At 45.0% G+C, this 15909-nt stretch overlaps 1 protein-coding gene across 2 annotated transcripts; it reads right to left on the bottom strand.

The window, feature by feature from the left end:
- Positions 1-1517: 1517 nt before the first annotated feature.
- On the bottom strand, positions 1518-9631 carry FTH1 (ferritin heavy chain 1). 2 transcript variants are annotated; one of them, XM_075928373.1, is made up of 6 exons: positions 9585-9631; positions 8944-9022; positions 8319-8408; positions 5758-5904; positions 3698-3823; positions 1518-1834 (listed from the first exon to the last, which is right to left on the bottom strand). In XM_075928373.1, the coding sequence occupies exons 1-6, from the start codon at positions 9608-9610 to the stop codon at positions 1670-1672; spliced, it is 633 nt and encodes a 210-aa protein (XP_075784488.1). In that variant the 5' UTR covers positions 9611-9631; the 3' UTR covers positions 1518-1669. The 2 variants fall into 2 exon arrangements, with proteins under 2 accessions (XP_075784488.1, XP_075784489.1); XM_075928374.1 differs by lacking the exons at positions 8944-9022; positions 9585-9631 and having other exon boundaries at positions 8319-8583.
- Positions 9632-15909: the final 6278 nt, after the last annotated feature.

The following is a 15909-nucleotide window of genomic DNA, read 5'->3' as shown; positions in this document are numbered from 1 at the left end:
ATTTACATTACAAAATGCAGGTAGTTGATATCTTGGATTAATCAGAAGCAAACGAGTAGAGACCTGAAAAGATACAGATGTAGACAAAAGTTCTGTCTACACAAACAAGTCAGATAGCCAGTGATGCAGATATCCACAGATTTGGAGGACTCTACAAATCAACAACAACAAAAAACCTACTATTGCTTCCACTCCAATTTTTTTTCCTTCCCCAGTATTTTGTCCCTTCTGTCCATGCCTCTTCCCCCCAGTTCACCTACACACTTTGAGCAATTAGCGCTCATTAAAAAAGTAGTTTATGGTAAGTAAGAAATATGGAATGGAAAAAAAAACAACTTTGTCAGTGTGGTTTAGAATAGAATTCTGACTAAGAAAAACCAGAGGTCAAACAAGAAACTCCACTTCCTCATTGCAGTTTCAAGAAGCTACATCAGTGAGCAGTCATCCCTAGCTTTTTGTTAGATGCTCCTGACCCATAGCAGTTTGAACATAAGCAATGGAGACAGAAACCTTTTAAAGGTCACACTTCCTCCATCTAGTTCATGCAGATTTTTCATTTTAAGACCCTACACACACACACCCCTAACTTGTTACACCCATTTTGCTAGCTACAGAAGAAAGCTGATGCATATTTAAAAAAATCAACTGTGTACGTATTGGATATTAGAGACAAATTTGAACTGAGTTTCAGTAAAGATGGGATGAGACTTTATAGGAGTCAAATTGGAAAAGGCTGCTCTGCAGTATAAATGAGAAGTGTGCTTCAAAACCATAGCCCTGATGTCCATGACTTGCAGTAATTTTCAAAAACAATGTTGTGTAAACTGTATCTCCCCTTTACCCTAACCCAGATACCCAAGATATCACTGGCTTAGCTTGCCCTTCACCCAAACTAAACTGAAGCATTGCACTTTCCCTCTGAAAGAGGTCCTTAGAGATAGCCTAAGAACCCCACACTACTGAAGAGGGTTAATTCTACATTTCTTACTGTCACAAAGCATTTGGCTGAAGTATCTAACTTTTCTTCTGTGCTGTTTCAGTAGAGGAAGCTAGCTGCTAATGTTCCTGAAAGCACAAAGTTTCTGGGGGTGATATCTATAGATATGGACAAACATTTGAGTATGAGCATATGTAGCAAAGCTTTGGTTCTGTTTTGGTCACTTCCTTTATGATTAGCTTGCCCACTGCAGATTTCAGACCGTCCAAGTCCCTCATTGTACTGAAAGTAGCTAAATTGTCTCTGTACCCATGAGCATATGCTCATGGAATAATCCCTACAGCAGATCCAAGTGGTAGGGAATGCCTCTCCTACTCACTCTGTCAACTGAAGTATGCCTGTGGAGCTGTGGTGAACACAAAGGAATAGTGCCTAGTCAGTGATGCAAGATACACCCCCCTCATAATGAATTAACACAGTTTGCCCCCATCCCAAGATGGATCATCCTCAGAGGAGATATGCTGTGAAACCCCCACATGCAGTAGTCACGCCCATATCATGCAAGGCAAATGAAACAAACTTGAAACAAGTCACTTTATTGACTGTAAGGTGTTAACACAAAAAGTGAGATTTTTGGTACAGAATGACATCTAGATAAACAGAAGATGCATGCACTGCTGGGCAGCAAGCTAGGAAGCTTACTGAAACCCATGGGTGGTCTATGCAGAGGCTTTAGCTTTGATTGCCACAATCCCCCAGGGTGTGCTTGTCAAAGAGGTACTCTGCCATCCCATTTTTGGGTGCCCCCATCTTGCGCAGATTGGTCACATGGTCACCCAGTTCTTTGATGGCCTTCACCTGCTCATCCAGGTAGTGGGTCTCAATGAAGTCACACAACTAAGAGGGGAGAAGAGTTACTTGTGTCAGTATTATTTATTCAACCAAACAGGCAGAATCAAACGGATCTTGGGTTTGTACTTGCAACTACCTCTTAAGGCAATTAGGCATGTGGGGGGGAGGGGGGGAATTGATTTCCTACTAAGGGGGAGGAAAAAAACCTGCATCTTCTCTCCCCACAGGGTTATGCTCTTGAATTACCAAAAGAGAAAAGCTTCTGAATTTACTTGAGTGATGTGAAAACATTATCAAATAATTCTAAGTGGAAGACCCCCCCTCCCCCAGATTTGTTGGTATATTGCAGGGCACTGGAGCACAGGTTCTTGTTTCAGAGGTTTAATTTCAGTAAGTGGAGTTGGATATTTCATCAATACATGGAATAAATTGTTGTGCACTGAGGAACATGCAAATGTGCACCAAATGGAGACACAAACCTCACTCTCCCAAGTGCACCGTTTACAAGGAATAGTGATTTGAAGTTTAAAGCTTTGTATACATCAAGGTATTATATACACATTACAGTAATCCATCTTTGCAATATACTCTAGTTCACTTTAATTTGTGCTGTTTCAAGCAAGTGTGCACCAGCAATGTCTACAGACTAATTAATGCACAATAGTGTAATTTAGTCATTACCCCCCCTGCAACTCGGTATATAAGAGCTGTTAGACATGTAATATTTTGGTGTTTACTGATAAATACCAGTTTCATGTCTGAATCTGGATGTTATCCTGACATTACAACCACCTCCCAAGCCTATCAGTCTCCTGCACCTTCCATTTATAGCTATGGAAACCTTCCCTCGTAGCGTTTAAATTTCTGACTGTTACTATTTACACCCTTTCAATACAGACTGTTCAATTGCCTTTAGTCATTTAGAAAGCTAGATTTAGAAGCATTTACTCAATCTCATGATTTTACTGCTTGCCCACAATTTTACTTCAGATTTTCAGTGTATGTGCCTGCATTGCTAAGGCATCAATCTCTTCCCACTTCCTTCCAAATTCTGTTCAAGTTTCTAGCATTGAGGAGTCTCCCTAAAGCTAAACCCCTCACAGGAGACCTGTAGGTTCAGACATTCAGGATTTACCCCTTTTACCTTTTATGCATCAGAGGAGCCAAAGCTTCATGGCACTAAACTGCTTTTAGATTCATATTGAGCTGATAATTAGAATGAAAATAGTGCTTAATTCTGAAGAAATGAAGAAAGCTAGCTATGCTTGTGCCTCAGTAGCCTGGTGACTTGCTGTGGAATCAGCCAGCTTTCCACACATGTTCAGTAGCAGAGAAGATCTTTCTGAACAAGGCAGGTCCTGCTAGACACAGCTGGAGCAAAGCACTGCAAAACAACCTAATGCCACCCATGTGCTAACTGATCAGTTCCATCACTGTTATTCACAGGGGCTGTGTCTAGACTGGCATGATTTTGAGGAAATACTTTTAATGGAAAAACTTTTCCGTTAAAAGTATTTCCGCAAAAGAGCATCTAGATTGGCAAGTGCCTTTGCACAAAAGATTTACTTTTGCACAAAAGCATCTGTGCCCAGTATAGATGCAGTTTTGTGCAAGAAAGCTCCAGCGGCCATTTTCACAAGAGGGCTTTTTCCTGAGCAGGAGCATCACAGTTCTTGCGCAAGAACACTGACAATCTTACATTAGATTGTTAGTGTTCTTGTGCAATTCAAGCAGCCAGTGGAGACAGGCGGCAAATTCTGCACAAAAGCAGCTGCAGCCTGTGTTAGTTTGGAAAAATCCCAGCTTGTGCTGGAGAGTGCATGGCTGGACACCCTGAACCCCTCCCAAAAACACATCATTAAAGGCTTGCATAACCACATTCTAGTCTCAGCTTCAATCTCCACTTACATGAGGGTCATTCTTGTCAGTTGCCAGCTTGTGCAGATCCAGGAGTGACTGGTTCACATTCTTTTCCAGGTGCAAGGCACACTCCAGTGCTGTCAGCCCATTCTCCCAATCATCACGATCTGGTTTCTAACACAGAAAGGAGCACACACACCACCACAACTTAGCTGCCATCAGATGCCACACACAGCAGCAGGGCAGTGGGAACTCAGTTCACTAGAATCTCATCAGAAACAAGAGTCTAACCTTCCACCCCAAGGGCTGGATTAATTTTTCTGGGAGCTCAAGGCTGGCAAGTTGTGGGGGGCCCTAGCCTCTGGGATAGTGCAAAAAATAAGGGATTCAGTGTGCAGAAGGGGCAGGTTCTGAGCAGGAGGAAGGGTGCAGCAGTAGGCTGAGAATGGGGACCCAGGACATGGGTAGGAGGTAGGGTGCATCAGGAGGTTGGGACACCTACCTCCACAGATCCCAGGGGAGCACAGGTGGCCACACACTACCTTGTGCTTGCAGGTATTGCCCCCCTTCCCCATCACTCCCATTCACCAGGATTCCTGGCCAAAGAAAGCAATGGAGGAGGGGGTGTTTGAGCCTGCAAGCAAGTGCAGGGACAGATTCCTCACCTGGCAAGTCAGAACTGAGACCCGCCCCCCAGGTTGCCTTCTGGCCTTTAAGGCTGGCTCTCCAGCCTTGTGGAGGGGCATAGAGGTTTGGCCGCTGAAGCGCCAACAGGCTGTAATGCCAGGGGAAGAAACAAAGGAAAGCCTCAAGCCATGCCTACCATATCAAGGCAAACCACAGACTGGTTTCCCCATCCCTTCATTAAAGTCTCTGTACAGACTACTACAGTAGTATTCGTCTGGTTTACAGTGTCCCAAATCTATCAACTTTCTTATTAACTAATCATCTCCCCGAAGTGCTCTTACTGGTGTCTCCCCCAAGGTGGTCTGACATTCATGAGAATTGTTAATACAAGGCCATATTTTTTTACCGATACCAGCTGTATTATCCAAAACAGTGGGGAAGGGACCTCTAGGTAGAAGACTGATCCTCTAAACAGGGAAGAGGCTTCAAGAAATGAAGTTTCTATACCTGGGCAAAGGTGAAGCCTGGAAATTAATGTCATAAGACCCAGCAGCAGGTCAGTCTATAGGGAGAACTAGTCTTCAGCCAGACAAACTATTGCTTTAAGCTAGTTCAGGTCTCAAAAAAAAAAAAAATTAAAAAAAAAAGGAGGGTGAAGTGGTGAGAACTAGAGTATATGTTATACCAAGGCCAGTGCTCCTGACCCCTGATTTTATAGTAATTACTGGGTGTTCTGAAAGACCTCAACAAGTCTTCTGATTAAACATTCTCAAAAGCACCGGATACTGTACTGGGGTTATGTAAAAATAGAAGTATAATTATTTCTAGCAACAACATTTTCCTAAACACTTACTCTTACTTCAAATTTGAGACTCAATGAAAAGTTTTGAATTTTAAAGATTTTTTTTTTTTTTTTTTAATAGCACGTAGCTGATGCAAGTTATTCAGAGTGGCTTAGTGATATGTTGATTACAGACTCTTAGGTAATCTACTTCCATGGCACTAGATACACCATAATATTCATGTTCCCTGGTAACATAAGGACCTAATCTAATCTAGGGACTAACAATTTAGAAAACAAAACAGAAGCTGGGCTGATAGAGATCATATCCACTGGAACTCTCTAAGATACAGGTCAGAAAGGCACTCATTTCTTGTACAGTCTAAAACCATCACTGTCATCTTAGATGAGAAGTATGGTGTAATCACAGGCGAAAAAATGCATATACTGAGACTTGTACATCTTGGTACCAGTATCTAAGGATCATACTTACATATCTGCACTGCAAGGTTTTTCCCTACTGCCGATTCATGAGTTGATAAAATTTGCTTACTGTTGGATACATTACTAAGTAATTAATTGGCCAACATTTGAGATGACCCAGACTGGCTTTCATAGCCCCTCTTCCAGCCTGGGTGCAGACCACAAAAGGAAGTTACTGTTCATGCCCTTGAAAAGTCTCCTTAGCATTGCTGCTAACCTTAATATCCTGCAGAAAGATGCGACCGCCCCTCTGGTTCTGCAGCTTCATGAGTTTTTCAGCATGCTCACGCTCATCGTGGGACTGGTGCAGAAAATACTTGGCAAAATTTTTCAGAGCCACATCATCCCGGTCAAAATAGAAGGACTGAAAACAAAATTCAGATAGTAGAATGAACACTTCGCTGGTCTGGGAACCTGTGAATGCAGATCTCAATCAAATTAAACGCTTGCCATTTCTATTGTTGCCTTCATTGCGGATGTAGTAGTTCTGTCAAGATGGCAACTCACTGGGGTTTGGAGTAACTTTCACTTGGAAGGCACAGCTATTTAGTTGCTAAGTGACTGGCACACACTCCACATGCTCAGCCATTTCACCTCTGCACTCCCTCTCATTTGGGCTGCATCTAGACTGGCATGATTTTCCACAAATGCTTTTAATGGAAAAAAATTTCTGTTAAAAGCATTTGGGGAAAGAGCGTCTAGATTGGCACGGATGCTTTTGCGCAAAAGCACTTTTCCCGGAAAAGCATCCATGCCAATCTAGAGGTTTTGTGCAAGAAAGCCCCGACCGCCATTTTTGCCATTGGGGCTTTTTTGCCCAAAACAGTTTTTACCTGTCTACACTAGCCCTCTCACACAAAATCATTTGCACAAGAGGGCTTATCCCCAAGCGGGAGCATCATAGTATTCGCACAAGAACACCGACAATCGCCAATGTAGACAGCTGGCAAGTTTTTCTGCCAAAGCAGTCACTTTTGCAGAAAAGCTTGCCAGTCTAGATGCAGCCTTGGGGTATGAAGCCAGTTGAGATTTCTGTGAATACCAGAGTCATACTTCAACCCCTCCAAAGCGTAACTGTCTCCCTTCTGAGCACCATACTTTGCTGCCATCAGAAACAAGCCATACAGAACCGATCAGTATCTTGTGCTCCATTAATAGTTTAAAGCTCCCAAAAACTTTCTGAACGTAGTTGGGGCTGAAGCACATTTGTTCTTTGCTAAACCCCTTTTTAACAAGAGGTGTTTGTAGCAAGTTATGGTCTCACTTTTGGAGAAATCAAGTGATGAACTGCCATTTTGATCATTTTTGGGGGCTAAAATGAATCCTGTTTTGAGCACTGGACTGCACCAGATACGGGATGCAAGTGTGTCGCAGTATAAAAGGAGGCAGTTGCCTCCCTGCACTTCTGCCTCCGAACCAGCTTAAAAGCCAGATCTTAGCATGCATGGGCTCCTCCCTCCCTCTCCCAGGGAGTTGGCTGCTGCCCTGTGTCTGCAGGGATGGGTGGCAGTTAGTACTAAGGATGTTAAGTAGCATGTAATTCACTGTTTGATTAGTTGATAGGGCAGCAATGCCACTGCAGCCTTTCAAGAGGGCAACACCATATGGAGCCCCCAGGGTCAGCAGTGCTGCAACACCCCTTCTTCCTGACAGGGGAGGGGGGGGGGAAGGGGAGGACCACTACTTAACTATCTGATAAGCATTTGCTTATCCATAGTCAACTAGTCCTTAACATCCCTATCTGTACTAGCCAGGGAGCTAGCTGCTGCCCCTTATGTAACCATGAAACCACTGAAATGCTTGGCATTTACACAATTACACACATTTTAACCTCTTTACACCAGCTAGTACTTTCTTCTCTGAAAGTTTTTTAAAGCATGTTCTGTTGACCTCAAAAAAGATACTGAGGTACAGTTAAGAAATTAATACATGGGGGGAGAGGGGGACCATTTGAAAGTCTACAAGATTCTGATCAACTTCAGAGTTGAAGAGGGATCCTTCAAGAGAGTCTCGACGTACTGGTCTAGCAATGTTAATTTTACAAGCTACTGGAGAGATTAAAAGCAAAGGTGCGCATTTGGGAGCTAGGGTCTGGTGTGTACAGAGGAAAGTACAAAAGCCTGCTCTTTTTTTATTTCAAATGCCAAGCAAGTCTGAAGCGTGATCCCTGGATTAGCCAGCTGTTAAAGGCTGCCAGAGCAATTCATACAGCGCCACAGCCGTGCTCCAAACCCCCCCACCCACCATCAAGCCAGTTTGAAGCGGCCCCTTTCCCTCAAGGAGCAGCTCGGAGGAGTTACCCGCACGCTCGGGGGCTGCGCTCCCACCGTCTGGCGGGCTTAGCCCTGCAGCGCGCCAGCAGGGAGAAGCCCCGCCACAGGCGACAGGCACAAGAGCAGCTCGGCAGAGGCGCCCCCCCCCGCAGCAGAGGGAGGGCGGGAGCCGATAAGAAGCCCTCAGGAGGCCCAGGTGCGAGAGCTGCGCCGCGCAGATAAACACGGGGGGCCGAGCCCGGCGCGGCGCCACCAGGAGGCCCCTCCCCCGAGCCGCAGCGCGCGGCCTGGGCCGAGCCCCCCAGCGGGTACCCCTCCCCCACCGCGGCAACAAAGGAGGCGCGCGCGGGCCCGGCAACGACAACGCCGCCCCCCCCCCCCCCCCCGGAGAGGCTCGTCCCCCTCCCTCCCGAGGGATCACAGGCCCAGCCCACCCCGCCCTGTCGCGCGGCACGTAGGCCCCCGCGCGACCCCTCCGCGCGGGCCGCGGGCGGTTGGCACGTACCATGCTGAGGTACGCGTAGGAGGCGTAGAGCTCCAGGTTGATCTGGCGGTTGACGGCCGCCTCGCAGTCCTGGTGGTAGTTCTGGCGCACCTGGGAGGGAGAAGAAGACATGGCGGCGGCGCTGCTGTTGCTGCTGTTACTACTATAGGAGACGAGAGGAGGCGGAGAGGAGGGGTCCGAGCGGCAGCGGTTCCGTCCAAACACTGTTGAAGCAGGAACCTCCGGGCTCGGGTCTGTCTGGGGGTGACGCGATCTGAACGGGCGAACGCCTCCGGCTCGCCTTATATATGCACGTCGCCGCGCGTCAGGAGGCCCCGCCCAAGGTGCGCGCGCAGAGAACAGGAGGGAGGGAGCGAGCGGGGCGGGGGACAGGAGAGCGGCTGAAGGGATTTGCCCCGCGCTCAGCGGCTGGAAGCTATTGGCTCAGCGTGACTCAGCAGATTCCGCTGCTGGCTGTGCCCACGACAGCTCATGATCCCAGCTACCTGCTTTGTTAGTCTATAAAGTGCTACCAGACCGTTCCTTGTTTTTTCTTGGTGCATTGGTGTGTTTCTCCCAACCCTCTCCCCCGCCCAGCAAGGACAGTGGGCCCCATCCCTTCAGTAGCCTTTGCACCCCAGCTAACCAGTGCTGCCACTTCCTCATCTGTCTGCTCGACATCCTGGTCCTTGGCACACCTCTGCATCTCCAGGCCCTTCGTGTACCTGCAGAACACAGACATACACACACAACATCAGCCTTAGTGCAGAACCAGCTCTGGCCTTCCCCTCCCAGCCCAAACTCTTTGGCTACGTCTAGACTGGCATGATTTTCCGCAAATGCTTTTAACGGAAAAGTTTTCCGTTAAAAGCGTTTGCGGAAAAGAGCGTCTAGATTGGCACGGACGCTTTTCCGCAAAAGCACTTTTTGCGGAAAAGCGTCCGTTGCCAATCTAGATGCGCTTTTGCACAAAAAAGCCCCGATCGCCATTTTCACGATTGGGGCTTTTTTGCGCAAAACAAATCTGAGCAGTCTACACTGGCCCTTTTGCGCAAAAGCTTTGCGCAAAAGGGACTTTTGCCCGAACGGGAGCAGCATAGTATTTCCGCAAGAAGCACTGATTTTAGACAATAAGTCAGTGTTCTTGTGGAAATTCAAGCGGCCAGTGTAGACACCTGGCAAGTTTTTCTTGCCAGTCTAGACACAGCCCTTTAGTTTAAGGGGACTATCTGTTGGGATTCCTTCTTCTCTGGAAGAGTGGCGCTGCTGGCGCACATACTCACGTACTTTCTCTCAATGACAGACCGTCCCATGGAGAATGTCGCTTTCTTGGGAAGATGACATGGGCCACCTATGTATATATTGGACCATCCACACCCACACCGCTGTATAATAATAATTAATAATACTTTGCATTTCTATAACTCCTCCTCTACAAGGATCACTATCAACAAAAAAACAACCAAGGTGAGAACAGCTCTTTATCTGTGTAGATTCTTATGTTAGTACCCTTCCTATCTAATTGCCATCCTATGAGCCTTATCTGCTTTTTTTAATTATCCAATTTTTAGGTGCTTATAGATTACCAGTTTTGCCTGTTTGGTTTTCCCTTTGATATTTATATACCCTCTGCTTCTTGTTTCCTACACCCTTCCATTTTTTTTCCTTACCCCTTCTCCTCTATTTATTTTGGATCTGGACATCCTAACCTCAAAACTCTGGTCATCTGAAGAAGTGGGCTGTGCCCACAAAAGCTCATGATACCATCTACATGTTTTGTTAGTCTATCAAGTGCTACCAGACTATTTGTTGTTTTTTAAGTTTATACTTTACAGCCATGCGTTGATACCATTGCTTTTACCTCTGGTTTAAAATATAAAGAAGAAAACCTTTTCATACTTTAATCTGAGATTTAATGTATCATTTCCCAGCCATTACTTTTGTTTCCTGGTGTGAGACAAATGCATGTTAATCTGATTACATCTTTTTCAGGACTGAATCTGCTCAGTTATAAACCCCAAGGAGCCAGAATGGCCAGAGTCATTTACTATAGTCCATATAATGGTCTTGAAGCCAAATTACTCCCTATCTACATTTGTACAACCAGAGTGAAATTAGCAGAGTCATCTAGTAGTAAACACAGCACAGAATCTGGCCCTGAGTATGTTGAAACGTAGATGCATATTCTTCTAGAATAACAATAATAGGCTGTTTAACTACGATATACACTTATATCGTATTTTGGGGAGAAGTAATTTCTTGATCCCATACATAACCATTGTTTTTCTGTCAATTTGTTTTGACGATGGCTTTAGTTGTACAGGAAATGAATGTAAATGATTCATTGACAATGACAGTTGCTCATTTAGATTTGATATCCGGACAGTGATTTTAGAGACGTAACACAATGACAATGCACTTTAAAGGGCAGATTTCAAACTATGAGTCTGAACTATATCAGTACAGAAGACTATTTACAAATGACTGATTGGAGGATTACTGGGGTTTTAAAAAAACTTCTGACAATCTTCGAAAAAAGGCTCTTACGGAAAATAATAATGATAAAGTTTGAATCAAAATCCTAGTGGGTCTTACAAAGGAATCAAACAATAGGGAATTAATTGAGATGTAAACAATTTCTACTCCTCAAAGTGAAGGTAATTCTTTTGTTGGGGCCCTGAAGCCATCCAAATTAGGATGCATGATTTTATGTTAATAATTTACAGGAGAAAGAGGTCACATTGGTAAAGCTCACCAATGATGTAATAATGGTATGACACCCAAGAGTTCAGTTTAAAAAACTAAATTTTATTTCAAGTCACTGGACCTGGGTCAGAGTGAGAAAAGTTAATGGCTTTGTCATATGAGTTTTCCTTATTTAAATTAAATGCACAGAAAAACATAATGTTGTTTAAAATAAGAACCACAAACTAAACCAGCCAGTTATTAAAATAGTAATTGAAAAGTCATGAATGAAGGTCAGGGCAGACAATCCGAGCTCTCTGAAGGCATGTCTACACTCACCGCACCGGAGATCAATGTTCTGGCATTCAATTCAGAGGCTCTAGTATAGAACCATAAATCTAACGCTAAAGGCAGCTCCAGCCAGCGCCTGTACTCCTCACAGTCGCGACGAATATGGGAAGCCAACTGGAGCGTTTGCTTCCATCAGCCTCCTGCTGTGTGGACGCTGCCAAGCTCAGCTTAAGATAAGCCAACTCCAGCTAAATATTCTACGTAGCTGGAGTTGCGTACCTTAAGCCAAGCTGCCAGGTCTAGCGTAAACCTAGCCTGACAACTGAGAGGACTATTTTGTGTCTTATTTAGTATTGCCAAACTCACATGTTCAAATCAAGAGGTTTTTTTTAAATAACCAATAAATCTTGGGCTTTCTTTGTTTATTTTCTGGTTTCTGAGCCTTGAGGATGCCCTGTGGTCATACACACACAGCCTAGAAACTTCCATTTCCTTAAAATGAAAGCTAAGATTCTCAAATAATTTCATGATTCCAGGAGACCCATGATAAAATCACCATGACTGAAACTCAGCAGTTTTTCTGATCAAATGTTCACTTCTTGTTCTCAAAACAGTTCCTGTTGTAATGACCTTCTTCAGTCATTAAGATGGATCCACAATATAGAGCTTATAATGACTACTTCTTTTCATTGGGTGTGCGTGTGTGTTACATTTTCAGAACAGAAATACAGTCAAAGGCATTCTGGATGTGCTAAGGAAAGAGCAAATATCCTTCTTGGTTTTGTTTAGATGTCTTCTGTCTTCTTGTAGGTCTGATCATCAGATTATGTGGTTATCATATATGACCTTAGTGTGGATCAATTACTATAGCAGGTTGCTAGCCTCTTGTTGCTTGAAAACTTACGTTTTCCTTCACTTATAAAATAACTCACTCTGTGACATTCTTGTCTCAGTATTTTACCTGCTTTTACTTGCCTGACATATTGCTTTCATTGTGACTAGTTCAGGTTTTTTATTATATTTGGCTCAAGAAGCTTGCCAGATGTTCACACTAACGTTTTTCTTCTTTTGCTCATGAGTCTCTAAACTGGTGACCCTAAAACAATAATTGTGCAACGCATTGCCACATTCTAGAAATATGAATATTGAACCTACAAAGTGCTAGTTCTCCTGAATCAAGTTCTTTCCTTTTTGTGTTGACTTGCCTTTTAATCCTTTTGACTGTGCATGACTTAATATAACAAAGAATTGCCAAAATGAATTACCTGTGAATTGGGGGCCAGTGCTATTTACTTTTCTACAATCTTTTAGTGAACAAACTGTGATTTACAATGTGGTATAACATTGCTACCTGAAATGTTGTGCAACAGCTCAGTTAAAAAACATAGGCGCAATAAAAAATAATCTTTTCCATTTAACTCAAGATAGTTCTGTACCAGCCTTAGCCTAAAGGTGATCAAGGTTGTCATGTGGTTTCATTGGTTCTTTTATATTCTGGTTTTTTTTAATTGATTGTAGGTTTCACAGTTGTAAACCTTAGCTTTAATGACACCTTTTACGCCTACTGATAGGATTGGGCACATCTTGGACTCTTCCTCCTACACTTCTTTATACCCAGATGGACACAGTGAAGTAAGTGTAGCATTTCCAACCTCATGCTGTGGGCTTTTTATAATAGTATGTCCTTCATACATCCAAAATTCAAATATAACAATTTTATAATTACAGGCAGTCCCCGGGCTACGTACAAGATAGGGACTGTAGGTTTGTTCTTAAGTTGAATCTGTAAGTAAGTCGGAACTGGCATCCAGATTCAGCCGCTGCTGAAACTGACCAGTGGCTGACTACAGGAAGCCTGAGGCAGAGTTACTCTGCCCCGGGCTTCCTGGAATCAGCCGCTGATCAGTTTCAACAGGCTGAATCTGGACGCCAGTTCCGACTTACATACAGATTCAACTTACGAACCCCAGGCATCCCCAAGTCAGCTGCTGCTGAAACTGATCCTGTAGTCAGCGCTGGTCAGTTTCAGCAGCGGCTGACTTGGGGACGCCTGGGGCAGAGCAGCTGGGGTGCTGCTGGGTTGGTCCAGTAGCGCTGCTCCTCGGCGCTACTGGACCAACCCAGCAGCACCACAGCTGCTCTGCCCCAGGCGTCCTGATTCACCCGCTGCTGAAACTGACCAGCAGAGGCTGAATCAGGACGCCTGGGGCGGAGCAGCTGGGGTGCTGCCGGGTTGGTCCAGTAGCGCCCAGAGCGGCGCTGCGGGACCAACCAGCAGTGCCCCAGCTGCTCTACCTCAGGCGTCCGGAGAAAAGCCTGGTCTGCTGGGGGGGGTGCGCACTAGCTGCGCCCCCCCCCCCCCAGCAGACCAGGGAGATGCGGGCAGCGGACTGAGACACACTGAGACCAGCAGACCAGGGAGACGGGGAGCAAAGCCTCAGAGGACGCCAGCAGCGGGACAGCCGAGGCGCTCCCCGTCTCCCTGGTCTGCTGGGGAGGGCTCCCCCCTCAGCAGACCAGGGAGACGCGGAACAGCTTTTCTCGCCCCGGAGGACGCGGGCGGCGAGACCACGGCACATCTGGGCATCCCGCCGCTCCTGTCCTCTGGGGCGAGAAAAACCCCGTTCGTAACTGCGGATCTGACATAAGTCGGATCCGCGTAACTCGGGGACTGCCTGTATAATCCTTCTAGCTTTCATGCTTGCAGGTTCATAGGCTTCTTCCCTCTCTAGGCCAGCTGTCTGGAAATGCTCCTTCATACAGTTCTAGGATTGTGTTTCTCCTTCATGTTTGCCCCATACAGTTCTAGAGCTGGGTAGTATTTGAACCATATTTACTTCAGACTCTTCTTCTTGTAGCATTTTGTTTTCACTGTTCCTGGATGCTCTTGAAAGTAAGTGTGCTCTGAGAAGGTTCTTATCTAGTCTTCTATTTCACATTTAATGAGGACTTCTGCAGTTTCACAGTTGTTTTCATATCCTACACAATGCTTTATTAATCGCCACATACATCTGTTGTGTTTTTACCAAGTGCACAAGGAAAAAGAACCTGATAGTCCAAACATATTCCTTCTAAGGAATCAGTAACCTGACCCTTACCCACACAAATACTTGGGTAGCCCACAACACCTCCGGGACTGAGCCAACTTCTCAAGAGAATACCAGTCCTTCATTGATTAGTGCCTACCCTAGCACTGGGCTGCTTCTGCAGGCAGATGCTGTTGACTTGATGGCCTAAGATGGAGCCATTTCCAGTGACGCTGGCAGGCCAGCATCAATATATTGTCAGTCTACACAAACTCCAGATTGTTGCATCCCTGTGTAGCTTTAGACGAGAGCCCATTCAAAACAATGGAGCCAGATCCCTTGTTATTTGTAGCTCAGCAATTTTGCACATAAGGAAATAGTGAACTAGTGGTTTGAGCACAGGACTGGGCATCAGGAATTGTAATGACACTATCACCTAGCTTCTTTTCAGGGGTTTTGAGAGGGGGATTAATTATGTGTGCAAAATGCTTTGAGATTCTCTGAAGAATGGTGCCATAGAAACACTGAAGTGTTGTTATGTTACGGGATTGGGTGGATGAGATCAGAATGTACCTGTATCCAGCTCAAGCCAGCTGGGGCTTTGTCAGCTCTCCTGTAACCGTGGGGAATACTGTTTAGCTGGTTGCTCTGAAATGTGTTTTGAACTCTGGAATGCAGGGTTTTGAAAAAGAAGCCACACCTAGTTGGCTCAGGGTAAAGATCATCAAGTTTTATGGCAAGGAGGATGCGTCACTTTGGGCAAACAACTACACCTACGCCTGGACATAGTCCAAGAACAATACAGACTTTCCATGAATATTAATTCAGGTTTTAATTTGATCTAATTGATTTGCTCCCTTTGATGCGAATATCTCCGGGAATGAGTCTGTGGGCAGGACTGTTGGCTGGAACAGTGAATTTTAAGCAAATACTGGAGACTGATTGGCAGATAGTGAATTTTGAACTTGTAAACATGGAAACCAGATATAAAGATTCAGAGGGGTAGCCATGTTGGTTTGTAACTGAAAAAACAAACAAACAAACAAAACCCAAATAGTCTTGCAGCATCTTAGAGACTAACAAAGTGGGTTGTGCCCACAAAAGCTCATGATACCTGCTACATTTTTTGTTAGTGTCTAAGGTGCTGCAAGACTATTGCTTGTTTTTTTAAAAAATTCAGATATAAAGAGTAGGTCTTATCTGGTCAGGGAGATGAAATACACCATTTAGGGTTGTAAAATCCCATTTAATGAGTTAACTGGTTAGCTATTAAATTAACTGATTAAGCAGAGGAAGGTAGGGGAGGAGGGCTCCAGCTGGCTGCAGGGAGGGGCCTTCAACACCATCATGTGCAGGGTTAACTGGCTACCATTAACCTCCCTGTTAACCATGGCTGTGTCTACACTGGCATGAATTTCTGGAACTGCTTAAAACGGAATACTATTCTGTTTTCAGTTTTTCCAGAAAAGGAGCATCTACATTGGCAGGCTGCTTTTCCGGAAAAGCCCTTTTTCCGGAAAAGCGTCTGTGGCCAATGTAGACACGCTTTTCCGGAAAAGACTACTGGGCTGCCTACACTGGCCCTTTTCCGGAACAGTGTTCCGGAATAA

Source organism: Pelodiscus sinensis, chromosome 4 (genome assembly GCF_049634645.1).
Source record: "Pelodiscus sinensis isolate JC-2024 chromosome 4, ASM4963464v1, whole genome shotgun sequence".
In the NCBI taxonomy this organism is placed as follows: Eukaryota; Metazoa; Chordata; order Testudines; family Trionychidae; genus Pelodiscus; species Pelodiscus sinensis.
The sequence above is the reverse complement of the archived record's forward strand: the minus strand, read 5'-3'. Positions and strand labels throughout refer to the sequence as shown.

Excerpts from the sequence above, each read along its gene's own strand:
- FTH1 (XM_075928373.1), bottom strand. The coding sequence starts at position 9,610 with ATGGGACGGTCTGTCATTGAGAGAAA. Across the intron at positions 9,023-9,584 it reads CGGTCTGTCATTGAGAGAAA|GTACACGAAGGGCCTGGAGA; the intron begins GTACGTGAGTAT and ends TGTGTTCTGCAG. Across the intron at positions 8,409-8,943 it reads ATGAGGAAGTGGCAGCACTG|GTGCGCCAGAACTACCACCA; the intron begins GTTAGCTGGGGT and ends TCTCCCTCCCAG.